This window comes from Sminthopsis crassicaudata, chromosome 2 (genome assembly GCF_048593235.1).
Source record: "Sminthopsis crassicaudata isolate SCR6 chromosome 2, ASM4859323v1, whole genome shotgun sequence".
Taxonomy (NCBI): Eukaryota; Metazoa; Chordata; class Mammalia; order Dasyuromorphia; family Dasyuridae; genus Sminthopsis; species Sminthopsis crassicaudata.
The window spans coordinates 470644455-470668131 of record NC_133618.1 but is presented as its reverse complement, the minus strand read 5'-3'; the positions used below and the strand labels follow the sequence as shown (position 1 = coordinate 470668131).

Genomic DNA, 23677 nt, shown 5'->3' with positions numbered 1-23677 from the left:
AGAGACTCATTAACAGAATATTAGAGAGAAGGAACTTTAGAGATCATAGAATCCACTTTACAGATAAGGAAACTGAGGTCTGGGGAAAGAAATAAAGCATTTATATTGCACCTGCTTTGTTCCAGGCACTTGCTAAGTGTTTTACAAATATCTCATTTGCTCTTCACAATTAACTCTAGGAGATAGGTATTATTATTATCCCCATTTTATTATTGAGGAAACTGATGCGGACAGAGGTTAAGCTATTTGCCTAGAGTTATACAAATAGGAAATTTCTGAAACTAAGTTGGAATTCAGATCTTTTTGCTTCCAGATCCATACTGTCTCTGCTGCACCACCTCATTGTGTATTATATAGAGAAAGATAATCATCAAATTATATATATATATATGTATATATATATATATATATATATATATATATATATATATATATATATATATATATATACATACATATATAATAGAAGAAATTCAAACTTAGCTCTTCAGACTAGTTTTCTTTAAAATTCAGTACCATTGAGCAGGGGAGGAGGAATATTGCCCTTTATTCCCCAACAAGTAGATTTAGATCATCTAAAGTAGATAATATTGTGGTATAATGAAAATAACATCATACTTGGAATCAAGATATTTGGATCCAATGATGATTCTAACACTTATTAACTGGGCCCTCATTAGCCTCTCTAGGTTTGAGTTGGCTTCTCTGCAAAATGGGAATAGCAATAAAAGTACCTCCTACCCACAGGATTGGTGACTAAAAAAATCAAAACAAAACAAAACTCTACATAAATTTTAAAAGGAACATAAAATGTTAATTATGATCATTCTCTAAAATAAATGTAGAGCGCTGACTTCCCCTATAAAGATGTAAAGAATATTAACACATCCTAAAATGTAAATTATCATTATTTTTTAAAATAAATGTAGCACTGTCTTCTCTTATATAACTATAGAGAATTAACATATTTAAATCTCTTCTTTAACTGAGATATCCAGGATATAAACTGAAGTATAAGATGGTGTATTTCTGACATCCTATATTGAAATCTAAAATTTCTTTTCCCATAAAAAGAGGTTTGTATTTCATGAGGAAGTGTAATTGAAGAAAAGTTATCAGGAATCTCAGTGACTTGATAGGTTATGTTATCTTTGAGGGGCTGGCCTGAGAGGTAAGTCAGCCATCTATAGAACCATATGGCTATAGAAAATATATTCCAAGTACCCAACAAGGACTTGCAATCCATCTCTGCATCAGGATCTATACTGTATAACTGCATAAGTTGGGTATGGTCTGGACTTCAATTATAAGAAAATAACTGCCATAAAAGAAATGTTTGATCTTGTAAAAGATAAACATGATCTTAAGGAAGGCTAGCATTGGAAAGGACTTTGGAATATAGAACACCAAGACTGAAATAGACATTTTATAACTATATTAAGGCTGGAAGGAACATTTGAACATAAATGAAGAAATATAAGAACTGGAAGGGATCTTAGAAAACAGACTATTGGAGATGGAAGAGAGGTGACAAAACATAGAATATTATAGTAGACCAGAGCATGACCATGGAACTTAAAATATAAGATCTTAGAGGAATCCGAGGACTCATTTTATAGATAAAGAAACTGGGATACATAGGAATGTAAAAAACTAGATATCCTGGTACAGGGGAAAAAATCAATTAATGGTCCACAGGAAAGGTAGAAAATAGAAGGCTCAAAGTTAAACAAAACAAAACAAAACAAAACAAAAAAACAACCTCCACTTGTTGTAGAAAGTCCATGGAAATATTTCAGATGATTCATGTTATATATTTCCATTGGAAAACAATGCCTCCAAACCCCAATGTAAAAAGCATGTCTCTATCCAGCCTACAGATCTGTGAAAGCTGCCAGGCCTGGAGCAAAGGCCCATTTCAAGCTCTCTCATATAGGCTGAAAGCCCATATTCTAGGCCAAGATTTTCCCAAAAGGTTTCCCCGTAGCCAGGAAAACAAAACTATACTACTATACATAGTCAGTGATTTCTTGTGACAATGAAATTACATATTTTTTCTTTTATGAGATGCATGGTAAAGACCATAAAAGAGTAACCAAAATCCAAGAAGACTTGAGTCCTTGATAGTACTATGTGATTCTGGGCACATTCCTCAACTCAATGTCTCCAGCTACCAGTTTGATTAGAGGAAGAAGTTTTCAATCTGATCAGTAGAAGAAATTTCCATTTTCAGATATTTCTTAGATAACTACAACAGCAACAAAAAAATGACAACAAGGATTAATATTCTATTTTAAAGTTCACAGAGTACTTCACATGTTATCTCATTTGACCTGGTGACTTGGGTTCTATAATTATTATCATTACTACACACACACACACACACACACACACACACACACACACACACACACACACATACACAATTTCACAAGTAAGAGACTGAGTTTCAGAAAAGTGAAATAACTTTCATAAGGTTAAATAGTAAATGGTAGGGAATGGGATTTTAATTTAATTTTTCCTGACTTCAAAACACAAGTCTGGGCTAAAATCAAGAAATAAAAAAAAAACCAGGAGAACAATAAAATTGGTTTCTACATGGGTGTGGCCTATGAGTCACTCTCACTCTTTTGAAGTCACATCTGTCATGTTTGTTTGGTTTTTTTTTCCCCATAAGGCTATGACTCCCAGAACTGATGTATTTTTACATTATCCAAAAAATCATAAGAGAGAGGGGAGGAAAGAAAACTGAGAGAGCACCTGAGTACAACCCTTTATAAAGAAAGTGAGAGAGATAGAAAAAGGAACAAGAATATACTCAGATGTTACACAATCAGATGCTTGAGTGTTCAGGCAGTCAGGAAATAAGCATTTATTAAGCACCTACCATATGGCAGACATAATTCTGGGCATACAAAGAAAGAGAAAAAGAAAACAGTCCCTTCTCTAGAGAACCTCACCCTTTAATAGGAGACAATATGTAAATAACGTGTGTGTATATACAAGACCTGTAGAGGATGAATTTAGAGCACACCTACAGAGGCGAACTTGAGTCGCCAGGTGGCTGCCTCTCGAATACACAACACTCAGAAGAATTCACTTACTTTTGACCATGATTCTGTGCAAAAATCCCCAATAATGACAGCAGGAATCATACAGCTGTGTATATAACTGTTTAAAACAAGACCCAAACAAAACAAAACAAAACAAGAAACCACCCAGTGGAATAAAGATAGTTTTCTTGTCTTTTTTTTTTTTTTTTTTTTTTTTTTTTAAGTAAGTCCAGCTGCTTCAGGCAAAGGCAGGAAGCCAAATGTTATCTCATATATTTATTTTGCTACTCAGTTGCATAAAAAGCAAACTCAATTCCTTCATCATTCTTACATTGGTCTCCCTGCCAAAGGCTTTGGAGTTCAAGGTGCTAACCTAAGGTTACATGGTTCTGTCATATCCTAGCCATTGAAAGTTGTCATGAAGAAACCACAAGATCATTGTATGAATTACATACATCCTTGTTGAAGATTTTTTTTAAATGTAGATATTTAAAATATGTAAATACTTTCTCTGGTGACTGCAGATAGGATAAGAAAGGATCTAGAATGAGCAGTCTTGTCACACAAAAAAAGTTTCTGATCACTTTACCCCCAGGAAGCTGAATGTCATATGCTGTATACATTTATTCCAAACCTTGAAGGAGCTGGTCTTTAATTGGGGAGGGGAGAGAGAGAGACAGATAAGAGATATGGAGAGATCTATCTTACTTTCTGTCTCTCTGTCTCTCTTTCTCCCAACACAAAGAACAATCCTTTATATCTAAAATTAGAAGAGTGAAATGGGAGGAGTGCTAGATTTTGAGTCAGAGAACCTGGACTCAAACCCTAATGTGACCTTGGGCAAATCAGTTAACCTTTCTGTAACTCAGTTTCCTCATCAGTAAAAATAAAAGTTTTCTTATATAGTGCCAATTTTCCAGGTCCCTTATAGCTCTGTTTGTCTAACAATCCTGTCACTCAGTCTAAATTCAACAAATATAGAGCACAGGTGAGCAAGGTGAATTGGACAGAAAGAAGTCAAAATGAACTTGGTTTCAATCCTGTTTGACACTTACTGGCTCTAAGGTTACTGAACCTCTCAATATTCTCTACAATTCTCTAAGTAGCAGAGAAGATGATAAGCTATAGTATGGTACAGGGAGTTTGCTCACCTTTACCAATGAAATCAAAGCTCTGGTCCCCTAGCTCTTGCCTAAATGGAGTTAATAATCCAGTAGCTCTAGCAGATGGTCTTTGTGATCTGTGTAACTAAAAGAATTTGTAATTTAGCAGCCAACCTTCTAGCAATGAACTGCTTTATTGAACTAAGCTAGTTCTCAAATGCAAGACACAAAGTCCATCTCTGTCCCCATCTTGAAGTCTTTTTAGCTTGATAGGCTCAGCCAGCCCTGCCAGCCTTTGAGAACTTAAAGTCATCTCTGTGGCAAGGTAGAAGAGGATGTCAGAGGAAGCTACAAAAACTACTTTCTGGGGAAAATGTTTGTTAGGTGGATCAACAGAATTGCTGGGATCATATTACTGTGTTTATTCAGCTATGAAATAAGCACCATGATACCCAGCAAAAAGAGAGGGCATTCCTATAGGAGGAAGAAACTCTAATGTGGGTTATGGAGGCTCTATCAGGGTAGATCCTACTGATATGTGGAAACAGTCCCAGTTGTAGATCATCTTGTCTCTTAATCATAAGCTACCTGGTACCTCTCCCTTTTTCTCTATGCTAGAACACTCAATTCTTTCAAGTAAATATTCTAGGGACAGCTAGGTAGCATAGTGGATATTCCAGGAACAGCCCTTCAGTATTTGCCAATAAAATCCCAATGGGGTCACAAAAAGTTGGACAAGCCTAAAACAACTAAAAAAACAAACAATCTAATACAATATGAGAAGATGATAGGGTTCCAGATGGGGTGAGGCTTCCTGTTGAATGGTGCTCTCTCTGTCTCTGTCTCTGTCTCTCTCTTTTTATTATAGCTTCTTATATACAAAGCATATACATGGGTAATTTTTCAACATTGACACTTGCAAAAACCTCTGTTTCAACTTTTCCCCTCCTTCCCTCTACCCTCTCCCCTAGATGGCAGGCAGTCCCATACATGTTAAATGTTAAAGTATATGTTAAATACAATATGTGTATACATATTTATACAGTTATCTTGCTGCACAAGAAAGATCAGATTTAGAAAGAAGGTAAAAATAACCTGAGAAGAAAAAACAAAAATGCAAGAAAACAATAACAGAAAGAGTGTAAATGCTATGTTGTGGTCCATACTCATTCCCATAGTTCTTTCACTGGGTATAGCTGGTTCTGTTCATTACAGATCAATTGGAACTGATTTGGATCCTCTCATTGTTGAAGATAGCCACGTCCATCAGAATTGATCATGATATAGTGTTGATATTAAACTCATTTTGCTCATTTCACTCAGCATCAGTTCATATAAGTCTCTCCAGGCCTTTCTGAAATCATCCTGCTGATCATTTCTTACAGAACAATAATATTCCATAACATTCATATACCACAATTTATTCAGCCATTCTCCAATTGATGGGCATCCATTCAATTTCCAGTTTCTAGCCACTATAAAAAAGGCTGCCACAGTTTTGCACATGTGGGTCCCTTTCCCTCCTTTAAGATCTCTTTGGGATATAATCCCATTAGTAACACTGCTGGATAAAAGAGCATGCACAGTTTGCTAACTTTTTGAGCATAGTTCCAAATTGCTCTCCAGAATAGTTGGATCTGTTCACAACTCCACCAACAATGCAGGTGTCCCAGTTTTCCCACATTCTCTCCAACATTCGTCATTATCTTTTCCTGTCATCTTAATCAATCTGACAGGTGTGTAGTGGTATCTCAGAGTTATTTTAATTTGCATTTCTCTGATAAATAGTGATTTAGAGCACCTTTTCATATAAGTAGAAATAGTTTCAATTTCTTCATCTGAGAATTGTCTGTTCATATGTTTTGACCATTTATCAATTGGAGAATGACTTGATTTCTTAAAATTAGAGTCAATTCTCGGAATATTTTGGAGATGAGGCCTTTATCAGAACCTTTAACTGTAAAAATGTTTTCCCAGTTTATTGCTTCCCTTCTAATCCTGTCCACATTAGTTTTATTTGTACAAAAGCTTTTTAACTTAATATAATCAAAATTTTCTATTTTATGATCAATAATGACCTCTAGTTCTTCTTTGGTCACAAATTCCTTCCTTCTCTACAGGTCTGAGAGGTAAACGATCCAATGTTCTTCTAATTTATATATAATGTCATTCTTTATGCCTAAATCGTGAACCCATTTTGATCTTATCTTGGTGTACAGTGTTAAGTATGGGTCAATGCCTAATTTCTGCCATACTAATTTCCAGTTTTCTCAGCAGTTTTTGTCAAATAATGATTTCTTATCCCAAAAGCTGGAGTCTTTGGGTTTGTCAAACACTAGATTGCTATAATTATTGATTATTTTGTCCTGTGAACCTAACCTATTCCATTGATCAATTAGTCTATTTCTTAGCCAATAACAAATGGTTTTGGTAATCACTGCTTTATAATATAGTTTTAGATCAGGTACAGCTAGGCCACTTTCATTTGATTTTTTTTTTCATTAATTCCCTTGAAATTCTTGACGTTTTGTTCTTCCCGATAAATTTTGTTGTTATTTTTTCTAGGTCATTAAAATAGTTTCTTGGGAGTCTGATTGGAATAGCACTAAATAAATAAATTAGTTTAGGTTGTGTTCTCATCTTTATTATATTCGCTCAACCTATCCAGGAGCACTTAATATTTTCCCAATTGTTTAGAGCTGACTTTGGGTAGAAAGTGTTTTGTAGTTTTGCTCATATAGTTCCTGACTTTCCCTTGGCAGATAGATTCCCAAATATTTTATATTATCTACAGCTATTTTAAATGGAATTTCTCTTTGTACCTCTTGCTGTTGGATTTTGTTAGTGATGTATAAAAATGCTGATAATTTATGTGGATTTATTTTGTATCCTGCAACTTTGCTAAAGTTTTGGATTATTTCTAATAGCTTTTTAGTAGGATCTCTGGGGTTTTCTAAGTATACCATCATATCATCTGTAAAGAGTGATAATTTTATTTCCTCATTACTCACTCTAATTCCTTTAATTTCTTTTTCATCTTTTATTGCTGAAACTAGTGTTTCTAATACAATATTGAATAGTAATGTGATGATAATGGGCAACCTTGTTGCACTCCTGATTTTTTTATTTGGAATGGTTCCAAGTTTATCCCCATTACATATGATGCTTACTGATGGTTTTAAATAGATGCTACTGACTATTTTAAGGAAAAGTCCATTTATTCCTATATTCTGTAGTGTTTTTAATAGAAATGGATGTTGCATTTTATCAAATGCTTTTTCTGTATCTATTGAAATGATGATATAGTTTTTGTTAATTTGGTAATTGATATAGTCAATTATGCTGATAGTTTTCCTAATAGTGAAGCAGCCCTGCATTTCTGGTATAAATCCTACTTGGCCATGGTGTATCATCCTGGAGATGATTTTCTGTAATCTTTTTGCTAAGATTTCATTTAAGATTTTTGCATCGATTTTCATTAGGGACACTGGTCTATAATTTTCTTTCATCCTACCTACTTTAGCTATCAGTACCATGTCTGTGTCATAAAAGGAATTTGGTAGGACTCCTTCATGACCTATTTTTTCAAATATTTTCCATAACATTGGAATTAATTGTTCTTTAAATTTTCGGTCGAATTCGCATATAAATCCTTCTGCTCCTGGGGATTTTTTTTTTTTTTTTTTTTTTTTAGGGAGTTGATTAATAGTTTGTTCTATTTCTTTTTCTAAAATGGGACTATTTAACCAATTTATTTCTTCCTCTGTTAATCTGGGCAACCTATATTTTTAAAGGTATTCATCCATTTCATTTAAGTTATCAAATTTATTGGCATAAAGTTGGGCAAAGTAACTCTTAATTATTGCTCTAACTTCCTCTTCCTTAGTGAAAAGTTCTCTCTTTTCATTTTTAAGACTAACAATTTGATTTTCCTCTTTCCTTTTTCTAATCAAATTTACCAAGGGTTTATCTATTTTATTGGTTTTTTCCATAAAACCAATTCTTAAGTTTTATTAATTCAGTAGTTTTTTTTTTTGTTTGTTTTGTTTTGTTTTTTACTTTCAATCTTATTAATCTCTCCTTTTATTTTTAGAATTTCAAGTTTAGTGTTTGACTGGGGGGGTTAATTTGCTTTTTTTCTAGCTTTTTTATTTGTAAGCCTAATTCATTGATTTTCTCTTTCTCTATTTTATGCAAGTAGGCCTCTAGAGATATAAAATTTCCTTTTATGACCACTTTGTATCCCATACATTTTAGTATGAAATCTCATTATTGTCATTCTCTTGGGTGAAATTATTAATTGTATCTATGATTTGCTGTTTCACCCAATTGAATGTTGCTCTCTTTCAAGCTGGTCTGCACTAGATAATTTTCCCCAGTAATGGGCAATTAAAGTCACTCTTCAGAACCATCTTCAGGATACAGTATTATTAACTCAGATCTCTCAGATATGTTCTGAGTCCAGGGCAGAAGTGACCTTATCACAGACCTTGACACAGACATCCAAGGTAGCATAGAGAAGATTCAGAAAAGCCCTTATTACCTTCCCTTAGGCCTCAAGGTCATAAAATAAAAAAAAGGGAAATCCCAAACCAAGAGAGATGAATTGCTGCACGCTGGGTTATATGGAAACCCAACATATCTTCTCTCCCTTCAAAAAATACAAGATCATAGATTTAGAGCTGTAAAGCTTTAGAAGTGATCCATTCTCATCATCTATACCTCAGGTCTAGAGAGGCCCAAGAGAGTGTAAAGCACTATTTTTAAAAATATATATCCATCACCTAACACAGTATCTGAGACATAGTAGGCACTTAAAAATATTTGTTTCTGGATCATGTTAAATAACTTGTCTAAGTTCACATGGCAACAAATTGTGGGATTCAAAAAAAGGCCTGAGGGTTTAATTAAAGCCCTCTGGTTCCAGATTTAGTATCTTTGCACTGAACTCCATTGCCTTGAAGTCATTGATAAATGTTAAACAGCATAGGGCCACAGTTCTCTACTAAAAACTACAGTCCAGGTTGACAAAGATCAATTAAAGAAGATTCTTTTGGGTCTGAATGTCACAGTTTTGTACTCATAATGCTAAACAGGAATAATACAAAGTCTATTTGGGTTTTTATGGATTAATAAATTATGAACATGGAAATCACAAACATTCTAGAAAATGAATCTCACATTAAGAGAATAACAGTTTAAACACGTCTTCCACCTTTACTCTGTTCTCTTTTCACTACATCCTTTACATGCTGCCAGACTAATCTTCTTTATAGTCATAAAGGCCAAAAATCTTTATAGTTGCTCTCTATTGCTTCCTCAGTTTTGAATATCTTCCAAAGCTCTTCATCTGGAATTGCCTTCCTTTTCTACCCTTCTCTCAGTTTTATATGTGCTCTATACTCCAGACATGTAAGATCAAATTGTAGTCTACACATTCCTGGCTCTGTGCTTTTGATCAGGTCTTTTGATACAGAAAACACACTGATCTTTCCACTAATATCTCACTGTCCACGATCATGACTTTATTTGACAATAACAAAACAAAGCAAAATTAGTAGAAGGGTTGGAAATGTTGGAAGTCTTAGAAGAAATGGCTCTCTCCATCTTAAGTATTTGTGATAGAAAAGAAAAAAGAAAGAATAGCCTGACATGTGTCCTCAATTTTTTGAAAGAAGATGTCATAAGGTGCAGAGAAAGGATTTAAATTCTGTAGGGAAAATCAATCTAAGAAAGATGGGAATCTCTCAAGAATGAAATTCTGAAGATATTTTAATATCTTAATGATATAGATAATCCCTCCGGTAGCATAGGTCTCAACTCATCCATGTCTTCTTTTCTGGTGCAAGCAGTGATACCTTCTCTCTTTTTAAAATCTCCTAAAAACACCTTTTTTATTATTCTTTATTGTTTTATCTTATTCTAGATTTAGACACAATGGCACAATTTTTACAGGATCATAACATGATTTTTGTATTTGTTCTTCATTAATTCTCCCACTGCTTTCTCTTCTGTACATTTCTTCTTAAAATTTAAATTGGTCAACAACTTCCTTGTGCATACACATTAATCTTTTTTTTAATCCTTATTTTTCTCTTTTTGTTTTAAGAATTTCATTCTTGGGAACCTTCTGTTTCATGTGGGTGGACTTCCTTTTTGAATTTTAGTCTTTGGGATTCTACCTAAACTGCTGCTCGAATACTTTGGGAAAAATACACTCCAGAAGTCTGTTCTGCACATCAGAGTATGATTGACTTTCTTCTCATGCTGTATCACAAATTATAAGATGCAGTGGTCACTTTACCCACATGGTTCACATCATTTCCACCTCACTAACAACTTCTTCCTTGTTGATGAGAATCAGATCTAGAAAAGAAATTTGCTTCAGTGATTCCTCTGCCTTTTGAAAGATGAAACTGTCATTAAGACAAGTCAAAAAACTAGTTTTGGCAGAGTGAGAGAGCTTCATCAATTGCCTACATAATCAAAGTCTCCCATAACTATTACATTATGAATCTTTGCAGGATTTTTAATCTCTTTCCCAAACATCTTTTTCCTCTTTCTGTCCAAGAGATTTGCAATATATTACAATGAAAATAGTTCTTGTTTTTGCCTCCCTTGATCTTCACCCAAATACTCACAACTATTCTTCCCCCCTCTGGTTCTTAAGATTTCCCAATCTATCTTTTTAATATTTAATGTTACTCTTCATCACTGCACACACACACACACACACACACACACACACACACACACACACACACACACACATGTTATACTAATCTTGTCTCTTTTGACTACAGTGTATTCTGAATCTAAGTTATGGTTTTTATTCTACCAAATTTCAGTAGAATGAAAATCGTAACTTAGATATAGAACACATCATATTCAAAAGAGACAGGGTAGGTAAAATATAGACAGTTTTCTCTTCATTGTTCAATTTTAAGTCCATCTGATCTGCTTTTTAAAGATTCCAGCCAAAAAATTCTTGCTAACACTTGTTAGGTATATTCCATTCCTAGATTTAAATACCAAAGAGAGGAGTTTTCATTTAATTCTAGAGGCACCTCTATAACTACTAAGAACCAATGGACTTTTTGAACGGTGAAATGACAGTTATATTGTACTTTAGTTACATCACTTAATAGCAATGTGTAAGCTGGATTGGAAAGGGGAGAGATGAAAGAGGAAAGTCAATTAGGAGGCTGTTGCATTAACTCTTACAAGAGGTGATAAAACATAAATTATGATAGTGGCCACTTGAGTAGAAAGAAAATGGATGCAAGAAATAGTATGGAGGTAGAATAATCTAGACTTGGCAACTAAGTGAATTTGGTAGGTGAGGAAGAATGATGAGTCAAGAATAAATCTAAGATATGAAAGGATGGTGGTAAAGAGGGGTGGATTTGTGATGGGGTGGCAGACAAAAATTTGTTCTATGTTAGAGAACACCATGTCTACTGGTAGTTTCTTGCTTATTACTTCTAGGTTCTTTTGAGACAGTATTGTTCATACTTTTAAGAAACATCTAAAATGGTACTAGCCATCATCATTTGACTTAAGTCCTGAATGATTCTGTGTAACATATTGGATACATCTTCTTTGAAGTCAGCAGGCTGTCTCTTTTGTTATCAAGTTGACAAATAACTGCTTTGGTACTTTTGAGTGAAAATACACCAACAGTTACTACTCATATTTTCTTCCTTTGGCTTTTTTTTGGAGTGGGGTTATCTCTTATTTCACAGCATCATGTATCCAAATCATCATTTCTCAGTAGTCCATCTCCCTTCTTTTGGGAAAGAGTCTTGTGTCTATTATTTCCAGGTGTTCAGTGGTTCTTTACCCATTTCTCATGTGTATCACATTCTTCTAACTTCCTGAAAAAAGTCGGGATTACCCATTCAAACTTCTTTTATTCTTTGTTTTCATGTTGATGAACAATCATTTTTGAAAGGAAAAACTCATTCTATCTTCTAACCTTGATAGTGGAAAGACTTTTCTTTCTTAAGGGAAGCTCCAAAGAGGAATTCTTTTTGTGCTCACACTGTAAAACTTTCCTAGTAACAGAGGACTGACTAGCTGTCAAAACTGAATCTGGAATTTCCTACTGCAATACATCTGGTGTCTCTATGATTCATAGCTTTAAGTGTTTCCTTTCACACTGGCCATGATTTTCAAGGGAAAGGGTAAAAAATTGGGAGTGGAGAGGGTAGGGAGAGGTCATTTGAAAATAAAAAGGAAAACTTACAGTATAAGGTAGGAGGGGTCATTTCTAAGTAGCACATTTTAGAAAGGATAATAACTTTGAGTACATTTGCATAAGGGCAACCAAGATGATGAGGAGACTAGAAACTGGATCATCTAAGAAATGGTTGAACAAATTGAGACTATTTCGCCTTAAGAAGAAACTAGAAAGAAGGTTGGGGGGAGAGGAAAGAGGGACAGATACAATGATCCTTACTTTTGAGTATTTTAATTGCTGTCACATGGAAAAAGGATTAGAAGATTTATTCTTCTTATTTCTAAAGACCAGATCTAGGATGAAAGCTGAAAAGGTGTAAATATAAAGGAAAGAAAATAATACCCAACAATTATAATTGGCTAAGAAAAAATACAAAACTTCATCACTGGAGATCTTCACATAGGGTTTGAATGTCCAATTGTCAAGGATCTTTCTGAGGGAACGTTCATTCAAATACTTTTGCTCTGTTTGCTTTGACACTCAGAGCAATATGTAATTTCATCAGTGTGGATACTTTTTATGTAGACCCATGAATGTACACATCATAAAAAAAAAAAACGCACCTTTTCATTCTATGTCATTTTTATCAAGTTTCCTTATAAATCATCCAGAGAAAATGTATCTCACTCCCTAGAGGCCCTTTGCTTATCCTTTTTTTTCCTTTTTGGTTTGTTTTTGTTAAGTTCTGGAAGGTACCAGTTACCTGCTGGGTTTACTGTCTGTTGATTCTTCATCTTCATCATGTGATCAATTAACCTTTTCTTCTGCTCAGATAATGATAGATTTCAATCTAATTCTTACTCATAATGTCATCACCAATTTGTTGATAAGGTAGAAACTGACTGCATTCCTCCCCCAGCTTTATATTGTGACATAATTATATTTGAAGTTTAAACCCAAAAGAGCAAAGAATTTGATATTATTTTAACATTGAATATACAATTTATTTTTATGATTCCATATTTGTTTTCTAGTTTTTTAACCTGAAATTTTTCTTTGGCTTTTTTTTTTTTTTTTTTTGGTTGCAATTTGAAAATGTCTTTAACTTCAACTGAAATGTAAACATCTTGGTCTAGTGAAAAGAAGATATTAAAGTTCAAGTAAATACCTATAAGCCCAAGTCTGCCACTTATATTCTTGGACTCATCACCTTCCTTTTCTACAATTCAATTACTTTCACTGTGAATAAGGAGGTTGGATTAAATTATATTGAGTGTCTAACTCTAAATCCCACAATCTTAAGATTCAGAGAGTTTGTTTCTATTTTGGTTGGACATCTGTCCTGGGCTCTACTAAGTGCTCTCAGGTTCTCAAGAACCTGAGAACACATGGAGCACTAATGAATCTGTTAAGTTAAAGCTCTATTAAAGCTAATAACAACAACAACAACTTTTTCTAAAAATATAATGTGGATGCCATCAACTAAAGAATTATCTATGTATATGAAATTATATATGTGTTTACACACATATGGAGATGAATATACATATAGATTCATATTTTATAAAGGATTTGTGACTTCACTGGCATAAAGTAGTCCTAATGAAGAAATATAATATACCAATATAATTTGGCATCTAATATCATGGAAAGTTACCTGGGTTACTAGGAAATTGAAGTGACTTGTTCAGAGCCACATAGTCTGGCTTGGAGTCCAGCTTTCTAACCATTATTTCAATCTGCACCCCCAGCTACATATATGCATATACATTTGTACACAGACACATACTATTGAAGAGTACTTGCACTATATATGAAGGATCTATGACTTCTTTAATATGAATGCTCCTTCCACTGATACCAGTTGTATCTAACATCTATCTCAGAGTTGGAAGAGATCTTAAGAATTATCTATCTCAGGAAGTCTGTGGATAGATTTCAGAAGGGATGTTGTGAATTTAGATGGGGAAAATCATGTTTAATTCAACAGATTTATTTTTTGCATATAAAAGCATCATCCTGAGAAGGGATTCATGGGCTTCACCAAGCTGCCAAAACAGTCCATGACACAGAAAAAAAAGAAGAACTCCTGATCCAATGCAGCCTCATTTCATAAATAAAGAAACTGAGACCCAAAGAGAGAACATGATTGTGCAAGATCGCCAGCTAGGTAGTGAAAAAGAGGAGACATTTAAATCCAAGTTTTTTAATTTCAAGCCTTTCTCTCATACACATTTCTCTCCTGCCCCCCCCCCCCGTAGGTTTTGGTTCTTTATTAGTTTCTGTGGCCAAAATATGTCTTATCATCCAGAAACTAACATAGGTGCTGAGATCATAAATTTAGAGCTGAAAGGAGTTCCAAAGGCCTTCTGCTTCAACTGTGTCTTTTTAAAGATGAATAAATTGAGGTTCAAAAAGGATGTCAGAGGTACAAGTCCATTACGCTGCCTACCCACCATGAACATTGCCTTGCATTACCAATACCAACTTAGAAGGCATGAATGACCAGAAATACTAATCAACCAACCCCTGGCAAATGTACTAATGGCGTGACTCTCCACATACAGCTCGGTACTTTGGATGAAGTCTGTTGCTGGGCTCTTCACCTTGATGGAACCTAAAAAAGCTTATACTCATTTAGTCTGGCCCTGAGAGCCCAAGGCACCTACCACACAATTTAGAAATGCTGAAGCATAAAGGGAGGGCAGCATTAAAGGGAGCGGTAATTGCCATAATAAAAATAAAATTCATAAGCAAAAGAAATCCTCTCAAAGCCAATGTGCTAAGGCTGTAGAAGGCTCTATCAAAAGGCTGTGGATGTCTAGACCATTAACATTTTTATGTTGGTCATCCACATTTACATTTTACACAGTTGTAAAAATCCCACAGAGCTAGAGCAGGAATCAGAAAGACCAAAGGAGTCTTGTTTAGCAAATTTTTTTCACTTTCCTACCCTTCAGAACCCCAAATAAAAACCAAGTTTAACTGAAGAGCTCAAAAAGCATATCTTGTGGTCTGAGCAGTAATAGTAAGAGGGAGCTGAGGACTCAGAAGGGACATGCTTTTCTTTCCCTTACGTCTGGCAGTATTTTTGCTGAAGCAAAGTAAATATGATTGAATTGAGTGTGTTGAGATCAGAAAGGAGGAAGAGGCCAGCTGTCTTCTCACTTAATACAGTAAAATAAATGGAAAAGAAAGAGGGCTCTATTATCAGCATATGGGCAGGACAAGACCCCGGGGCTGGCCAGAGAAGAGGAAAATGATCTCTAGGAGCCCAGATTCACTCACAGTCTAACAGATATTAGGGATAAAAATAAGCAAGTTCACTTTTTCTTCCCCTCTTCACTGAAGAAGTGGATAGCCCGAGGGGAGATGGTTTTGGGGAAGGATGCAGAATGGGGAAATATTTGGACAAGGAAGATAATTCCTGAAGAGGCACTAGGCATTTTTGTGAAGCAGGCAGGCACTTCCCTTCTCCCCACCCCCAAATGCTGTTCTCTTGCTTGACTAAGGGTTCTTAATCTGGGGTCCAAAGATGGATTTCAGAGCATCTCTTAACTTAAATGGGGAAAACATCTTTCTTTTTATGAACTTTTTATTGAAATTTAGTATTTCCTTCTAGGAAGTTCCACATATAGAAATCATGTTTGGGACTTCTAGAGCAAGAATTTGTAACTAATTTCTTTTGGGTCCTGAACCCCTTTCTCAATATGATGAAACATATGGACTTCTCAGAAGTTAGTTACAAATTCTTGCTCTAGAAGTCCCAAACATGATTTCTATATGTGGAACTTCCTAGAACACCAAGGATATGACCCCACCAATTTAGATTCTTGTCTAAAGAGTTGTTTGTTGTTTTCTTTGGTTTATTTTCCCCTTCAGATCCCATACTAGATACCTGATAAGGAAGTCTAGAAGGCATCAATAAAACTCAGATTCTTTGCCAACCAAATCTGTGATCATAAAAATGAAAGATTTGAGTTAAGAAAACAGGTTTACATTATATTAGCAATAGATAGGATCTCAAGAACAGTGCCATCTGAGGGAAATAATTCTAGAAATGGAATTAGAAGACCTAAGTTTGACATCAGTCTCTGATACTTAACTGGCTAGTTGGCCATGGAAAAAAAAAATCATATACCTCTGGGCCTTAATTTCCTCATCAATGAAATGGGCATAATACTTGCACTACTTGTATCACCCTAAACTCCTAGGAGGATGAAACTATCTATCTCATATTCCAGATAATGAAACTGAGTTATTCCAAGGAAAGTGTTTGTGTGACTTTTAAACAATGTGAGCCATTTCTGTCATATAATCCAAATCATTCAATTCATAGATTAAGAGACAAAAGCTGAGAGAGGTAGAGTCATTTGACAAATGTGAGCAAATGACAAACAGTTCCTTCACCTCATCTAAGATGTTAAATCCAGTTTTTATTGATGAGGACTGAATTCTTGCCCATTCTTTAAAACCCAAAGAAAATTTCACATCCTTTAGGAAGCCTTCCCTGATTCCTCCCTAACTATTAGATAGAAATGACCTTTCCCCTTTATAGCTCATACATGACTTTTATTTTTTCCTTGACTTATTCTTTAAAAAACAAAACAATCCAAAGCAAAACTAAACTAAACAGATCAGTGATTTCATTTAGGTATGAAAATTGTAGTGAAATTTCTACCAATGTAGAAATTCAAATTATTCAAATTAGAATCATAGAGAATTGCCAGATTGGGAGGAAGAATTGAAAGTATTAAATGATTTGCTCAAAGTATCACAACCAGTACATGTCTAGATTGGGGCTTAGAACCATATTTTCATATCTCCAAAGCCATTTTTTTTATCTCCTACTTCACACTGCTTTTCATGTCAAATGGTCTGGATAAGTATATGGATGTATATGGGGATGTATAGATATCAGAGTAATTCAGACATAAGAGTAACTTGTCTAGATAAATTTAATTCACTTATATAATTTTGTATAGCACAATGATAAAATGTAGATTTGTAACATAGTATACAATAATTTGTATGGGTGAAAAAAGAGGATGAGTTGGTCATGTGGAAACAATGAGAAATAACTGATAGAGAGCCGGTAAGCTGGGTTGGTGGGATCTTCATGAGGTCAAGAGAAGAGAAGAAGACCTTTAGTACACTAGATAGAACTTCTCTGACCAACAGTCATGAGCAAGGTCATGAGCAAGAGTTCCTGGATCAGCATGGCTCAATAGAGCCAAACAGAAAGGAGAGAGTAGTACCTTTATTGATAAAATCATAAATCCAATTGAATATTGAGTATAAGATATATGTCTCTGTGGCCAAAATATTTCAGTTTTTAAAAATCTTCTTTCTAAAACTGTAAGCTTCATGAAGGTAAAAAGTACATCTTGGGGCAGCTAGGTGGCGCAGTGGATAGAGCACCAGCCCTGAATTCAGGAGGATGCGAGTTCAAATCTGGTCTCAGACACTTAACACTTCCTAGCTGTGTGACCCTGGGCAAGTCACTTAACCCCAGCCTCAGGGAAAAAGAAAAAAAAAAAAAGTACATCTTGTTTAAAAAAGAAAACAAAAAACAAACTTTGTATTTCTCTTGGTGTCCAGCCAAGAGCCTTGTGAATTATGAACATCTAATTAACATTAATTCATTATTTTACTCACCCCTCTAAAAATCCCAAATTAACCATAAAGAACATATGAGGAAAAAATGTTAAATCATATGAATAAAGAACTGATAAATAGAAGCATGTGCAGAATAATTTTACATTTGTATGCCTATTTGGGTTTAATAATAGTTATCTCTAGACCAAGGAGGGGGAAGCAAAAAAATAAAGAAAGAAATTTGCATAATAATTTTGTTTTGCATTTGAAAGGAACAGCAAGTTGTGCATAGTAGATTTGCATTTTCATGTGCAATCTTTTTATCATGTTATATTATGGAAATGTATGTTTTATTGCATAAATAAAAATAATATTAATTAGGGAATATGCAGGGGATACAAATTATTAAGGGCACTTTCATAATTGCAAATAGGAACTCAACTAAGCTGTTGATTGATGAGGACAACTTTTAAATAAACCCCACTATACAAAGATATTTTACCCCAGCCTATGGCTGGAAAATGTAGGCAAGTGCTTGTATTCAAAGCCCCCATAGTTAGTAATGTCAGGGAAGATTAAATTATATTCAGAGTCAAACTTATGTTCCATCTAGCAATGGTGGGCACACTTCCTTTCACTTGGGCCAGGTTATACCATAAGTTATCCAGAGTCTAAATATAGTCTTAATGTAGCCAGCCTTCAAACATCCGTGTGAAAAAGCAAATGTCTGGGTTGTCGGCTTAGGCTTCTCCTTCCATTATCATTCTGGATGCCAGTGTTATTATTGGCAAAGGATCCAGTTCTAAATTACCCTCTAGAAGGTAAGCCAAAGTCAGCGCTGGCGGAGCTGTTTGGAGTTTTCCAAAGGAAAAGGTTTGCCTACTGCACATTTTAAATTCTGCTTCATTAACAAAAATTGATTGTAGTTTTTAAAATATTTCAATATTTTTTCATGATCTTAAAAATTCCACTGAGTCTTAGTTCAAATAATTTACTTTAAAAGCAAACACTCTTACTAATCTAGCATTCCATCTGGCAGAAGTTCCACAGCAAATATTCCAGCAACTTCAAGTATGTTAAATTCTTTCTCTTCATTAAAAAAAAAAAAAAAAAAAAAAAAGTACTTCTTCACAAAATCACAGAAACTTACAATCAATCATCTGGTTTCATGGGTCCCTAAGAAGGAATCCCCTCTATAGTATCTCTGACAACTAGTCATCCAACTTTTGCCTGAAGACCTCTAGACATAAGAGTTTATAATCTTCTGGGGCAATCTACTCTACTTTTGGACAGCTGCTGCTGGTCTTATATCAAATCTTGCTTTAGCTTTAATCCATCAATACAAGTTCTGACCTTGGGAACTAATAAGATTATGTCTAGTTTGATTTCTACATGACATCCCTCTAGATACTTAAAAAAAAAATTATATTCCCTCCCTAAATTTTCTTTCTTTTAAGCTAAACATAATAACAACTAGTATTCATAAAGCATTAAGGTTTACAAAGCACTTTATGAATAATAAATATGTCATTTTATCTTCAGAACAACCCAGAGAAGTAGGTGCTATTAATATGCCCACTTTACAGATGGGAAACATGAAGCAAACAGAAGTTAAGTGACTTGCCCAGGAGTAATAAGTGTCTGAATTCAAGTCTTCTTGACTCTACATCAAGTACTTTCCCCATTGGGCCATCTAGATTTCAGTTCCTCCAATCCTTCTAGAGTAGGTTTTTGGTCTTCTCCACCTCTTGCTTACTTTCTTCAAAATATGCTTAGTAAAATATGGTATTCAAAACCAAACATATACTTTACTTTGTTAATATCCTTCATAAAATATGGTTCTCACAATCAAATATAGCAGTGGTCCTCAAACTTTTTAAATAGGGGCCAGTTCACTGTCCCTCAGCCTATTGGAGGGCCAGACTATAGTAAAAACAAAAGCTTACACTCTGTCTCTGCCCCTCAGCCCATTTGCCATAACCTGCGGGCCGCATAAACGTCCTCAGCAGGCCGCATCTGGCCCATGGGCCATAGTTTGAGAACCCCTGACATATAGCATTCCAGACCAGATTTTATACCAGCAAAATACAGAGGGACTATAATGTTTTTTGTGCCAGATGCTATTTCTATTAATATAGCCTAACAGATCATGATATCTTTTGTTGGCTGTCATGGAATCATGATTATCAGTTGAAATCAAATAGTTCAATTCAATAGAGTATCGATCTAGGCACCAAGGAAGATGAAATTGAAGTAAGACATAGTCCTTACCTACAAGGAATAAGTTTAGTAGTGGAGAATAAGATATCAACGTTGATTTTATAGTCATAGTAGATTTTATATAAATATTTATTTTCTTCCTTTCCCCACTAGCCAAACACAAAAGAGAATTACAAAACAAAGTGCTATGTAAATATTAAGTAAAGTCCAATGGAAAGGTTACAGCCAATTTCAGTTTTAGTATACTCTGTAAGTGGGAACTATTATTATTCATGAGGGAAATGTTCAGGATAGGTATCATTTGATGGATTAAAAGATGGATAGGAACTCATCAGGGAAAGAGTGGGAGGGTAGACATTCCGCTAGGGAATGATGTGAGGAAAGGCAGGAAGATAGAAACACAGAGGGAGTGTTTGGGGATCAGAGGTTAGTCCAGTGGGTTTAGAAGGGAGTAACATGAGATAAGGCTGAAGAAGGGTGTGAATAGGGTGGGGAGAGTCACCCCAATTGTCCAGAGGCTTGAATACTAAGCAAGGGAATCTAAACTTACTCAGTAGTAAATAGTTATTGAGGTTTTTGAGATGAGGAAAAGCATTTCCAGATCTATATATAAGGAAGATTAGGGTAACAAAATGGATTGGAAAGGGAATAGAGAAAAGAAGTAGATATTTTAAGAACTTATTAAAATAGCTCAGGTATTTAGTAACAATAACCTTCACCTAAATAGCAACAACATTTGTGTGTTAGGAGTAGAGATACAACAGGGCAGAAAACTTGCAATGGATTGGGAGGAGCAGTACATGAAGAAAACAACTAGGGAAAAGGAAATGAGTGGGAAGTGGTAGTATGTGGACAGTCTGTACAGTGGTGATGGGAAGGAGAGGCAGCCTGTTGCCACTCCATTTTATGATCTCACTTTGTCCTATTTTCTTAGGGGTATAGATTCAGCAGAGCACAAGGCACAGAGAGGGTGGGCTCTGGACTGCCATCAGCAAGAAGTGCTCAATTCCCCCTCATGGGGGGAGACCTAAATGTCTGACCCTAGTGATTAGTTCTGGTTTTTAGCAGTGGGACATAAGAAAAAGGAATGGATATAAAAGATATCATGGAGGTAGAAATAGCATGACTTGGAGACAGATTGGATAGAAGAATGGAAAAAAGAAGAGTTAAAAATAACCACTAGGTGGAGAACATAAGAGAATAGAAAGTGAATAGTGAATAGAAAGAACACATCATAAGGAAGAGCTCTTTGAGAGCAGAGTTGGCTTTTTTTTTTCTTTTTTTGTCTACACATAACACCTGGAACATAGTAGTTGCTTATTGAAATGAACTGGGCAAACAAAAATAATAAACTTAGTTTTGGACAAATTGAGATCATATTTATAATAATTAATTTTCTGGGAAGAGAGTTGCAAATCTTTTCATTAAAAAATGTCTTTCCAATATAAGGCTAATTAGATGGGGATAGTTTGAGTGGTTTTGTGGGAGAGGAAGGGCTTTTAAAATAGTTTTCTCCATAGTTTTTTGGCATTATCATATTACTAACATCCTCTGTCAGATATACATGCAATAATCAGTTTCACCTGTCTTTAACGCCATAAAATGATAGAGGTCACCCTATTCATACTATGAACTTATGGCTATATCCTTACAAATCACCTAATTTCTTTTCCCTATGGCAGATCTCATTGGTTTCCCTCCCCCATGGATATGCAACATGTTTAAGATGGCTTCCACCACTCATTTTTAAAAAATTATTATGAGGAGGACAGCAAACAAGAATTGGAATCACGGGACAGAAAAGTCAATATTGTTTGCTGACATTTTGTGGGGAAATGGCAGCCTCACTGCCATGTCTCCTATTCCATCAGGAGCCTGGGAAGGCAGCCAGAGTCAGCCAATGAATGAGCAGAGCACATTAAAGTACATGCCATATTAAGTGCCAAATAAGTAAACAAATGAGGAGTTTGGGGGTATGAAATGAGGCTAAAGCTAAAGGAAGTTCCCTTCTGAAGATAATTTTACTATGAATAATAGTTAAGAACCATGCACATTTATAGAGTTCTTTCAGATTTATAAAGTGTTTCTTTAGGACAATGGCTATGTGTACTATGAAAGGCAGGAAAAAAACTAATGAACGAGTGGGAAATGAATGTAAAAAAAACCCTTTTTAATAAGGACTTACGATGTGCCTGGCATTGTGCTAAGCACCAGGAATACAAATATAAAATTGAGATAGTTCCTGCCCTCAAGAACCTTGCATCCTGGTGGAGGTCAGGAGTAGGGAGGGGAAGAAATAACGTATATGAGAATGAAAGCTAAAGAAGGGAGTGTCTGGGGAATCACAAGGTAGATTGAGCCATGGAGTAGTTAATTGGCATGCCCTTTTCAGGAACAATTTTAATATGGTAGTATTGATTTGATTTTCAAGACTGGAACAGGAAAAGGACATCAAGGAAGAGGATATATTCATGATTCATGGTGGAAAGGTAGATGTTGAGAGGGAATATAAAGCATGGTCTCTGGTGGTCTGGGTCAGACAAATAGAGTAAAGTGATTGTGTTTGTGCTCATTCAGGGAACAATCAAGACAGCTTGATCAAGGTAGGTGTTCTAGGGTAGGATTAATTCCTCAAGAGACTTAAAATGTTTTTTTTTTTGTTTTTGTTTTTTCAAATGGTCGAGTCTAGAGGTACTGTTCTAGGTGGGATAAAAATACCTTGTTTCTCTGAAGCTACACATCCTGGTTTCTTTTGTTGTCCAGCACAAACCAGGGTATTTCCAGGAAGTTTCCACTGGGGATGGAGATTCAAGAGATAATCACAGATTAGTGGCATTTATGACCATTCTTGGTCACTCTGTGATAGACCACCATGTTTTTGTTCACACAGGCCCATGGAGAGATTGTCTTCAAGCACTGGAAGATGGCCATGACACCAGCTCCATCTACCTTGTGAAACCTGAAAATACTAATCGACTCATGCAGGTTTGGTGTGACCAGAGACATGACCCTGGAGGCTGGACTGTTATACAGAGACGACTTGATGGATCTGTCAACTTTTTCCGGAATTGGGAGACTTATAAGGTAAGAGCCAATGACATTCATCTTTTTTTGTCCCACTCAGTCAACTCAAGGGGCTTCCTACCACCTTCAGGATCAAATATGAAATCTAAGAAGTCTTTCACAACCTGGGCCCTTTGTGCTTTTCCAGTTTTATTACACTTTTCTTACCCATGGCACTTCATTTCTTGACTTTCATTCACTGTCTTCTATATGTGAAATACTCTCTCTCTGATTCTTTCTGCCTCTTAGCTTCCCTGACTTCCTTCAAGACTCAGCTCAAATCCCACCTGCTATGAAAACCCTGCTCTATTCTCTTCCCCAAACATATATAATAATTAGCTTCTTCCCTTTAAGCTTACCATTCATTTATCCTGGGAATAGCTTGTATACATGTAGTCATTTACATATCTTCCTCCATTATAAAGTGAACTCTTTGGGAATAGGGATTATTCTGCCCT

At 35.3% G+C, this 23677-nt stretch overlaps 2 protein-coding genes across 6 annotated transcripts in view; one reads left to right on the top strand and one right to left on the bottom strand.

Annotated features, from left to right (window-relative positions):
* Positions 1-23677, bottom strand: part of RALGPS1 (Ral GEF with PH domain and SH3 binding motif 1) — a 652627-nt gene that overhangs the window by 276688 nt on the left and 352262 nt on the right. The window lies entirely within an intron of this gene.
* Positions 1-23677, top strand: part of ANGPTL2 (angiopoietin like 2) — a 52038-nt gene that overhangs the window by 22317 nt on the left and 6044 nt on the right. The window contains exon 3 of the mRNA XM_074293135.1: positions 23047-23240. Coding sequence (XP_074149236.1) covers positions 23047-23240 — 194 coding nt within the window. The remainder of the gene's footprint in view (positions 1-23046; positions 23241-23677) is intronic.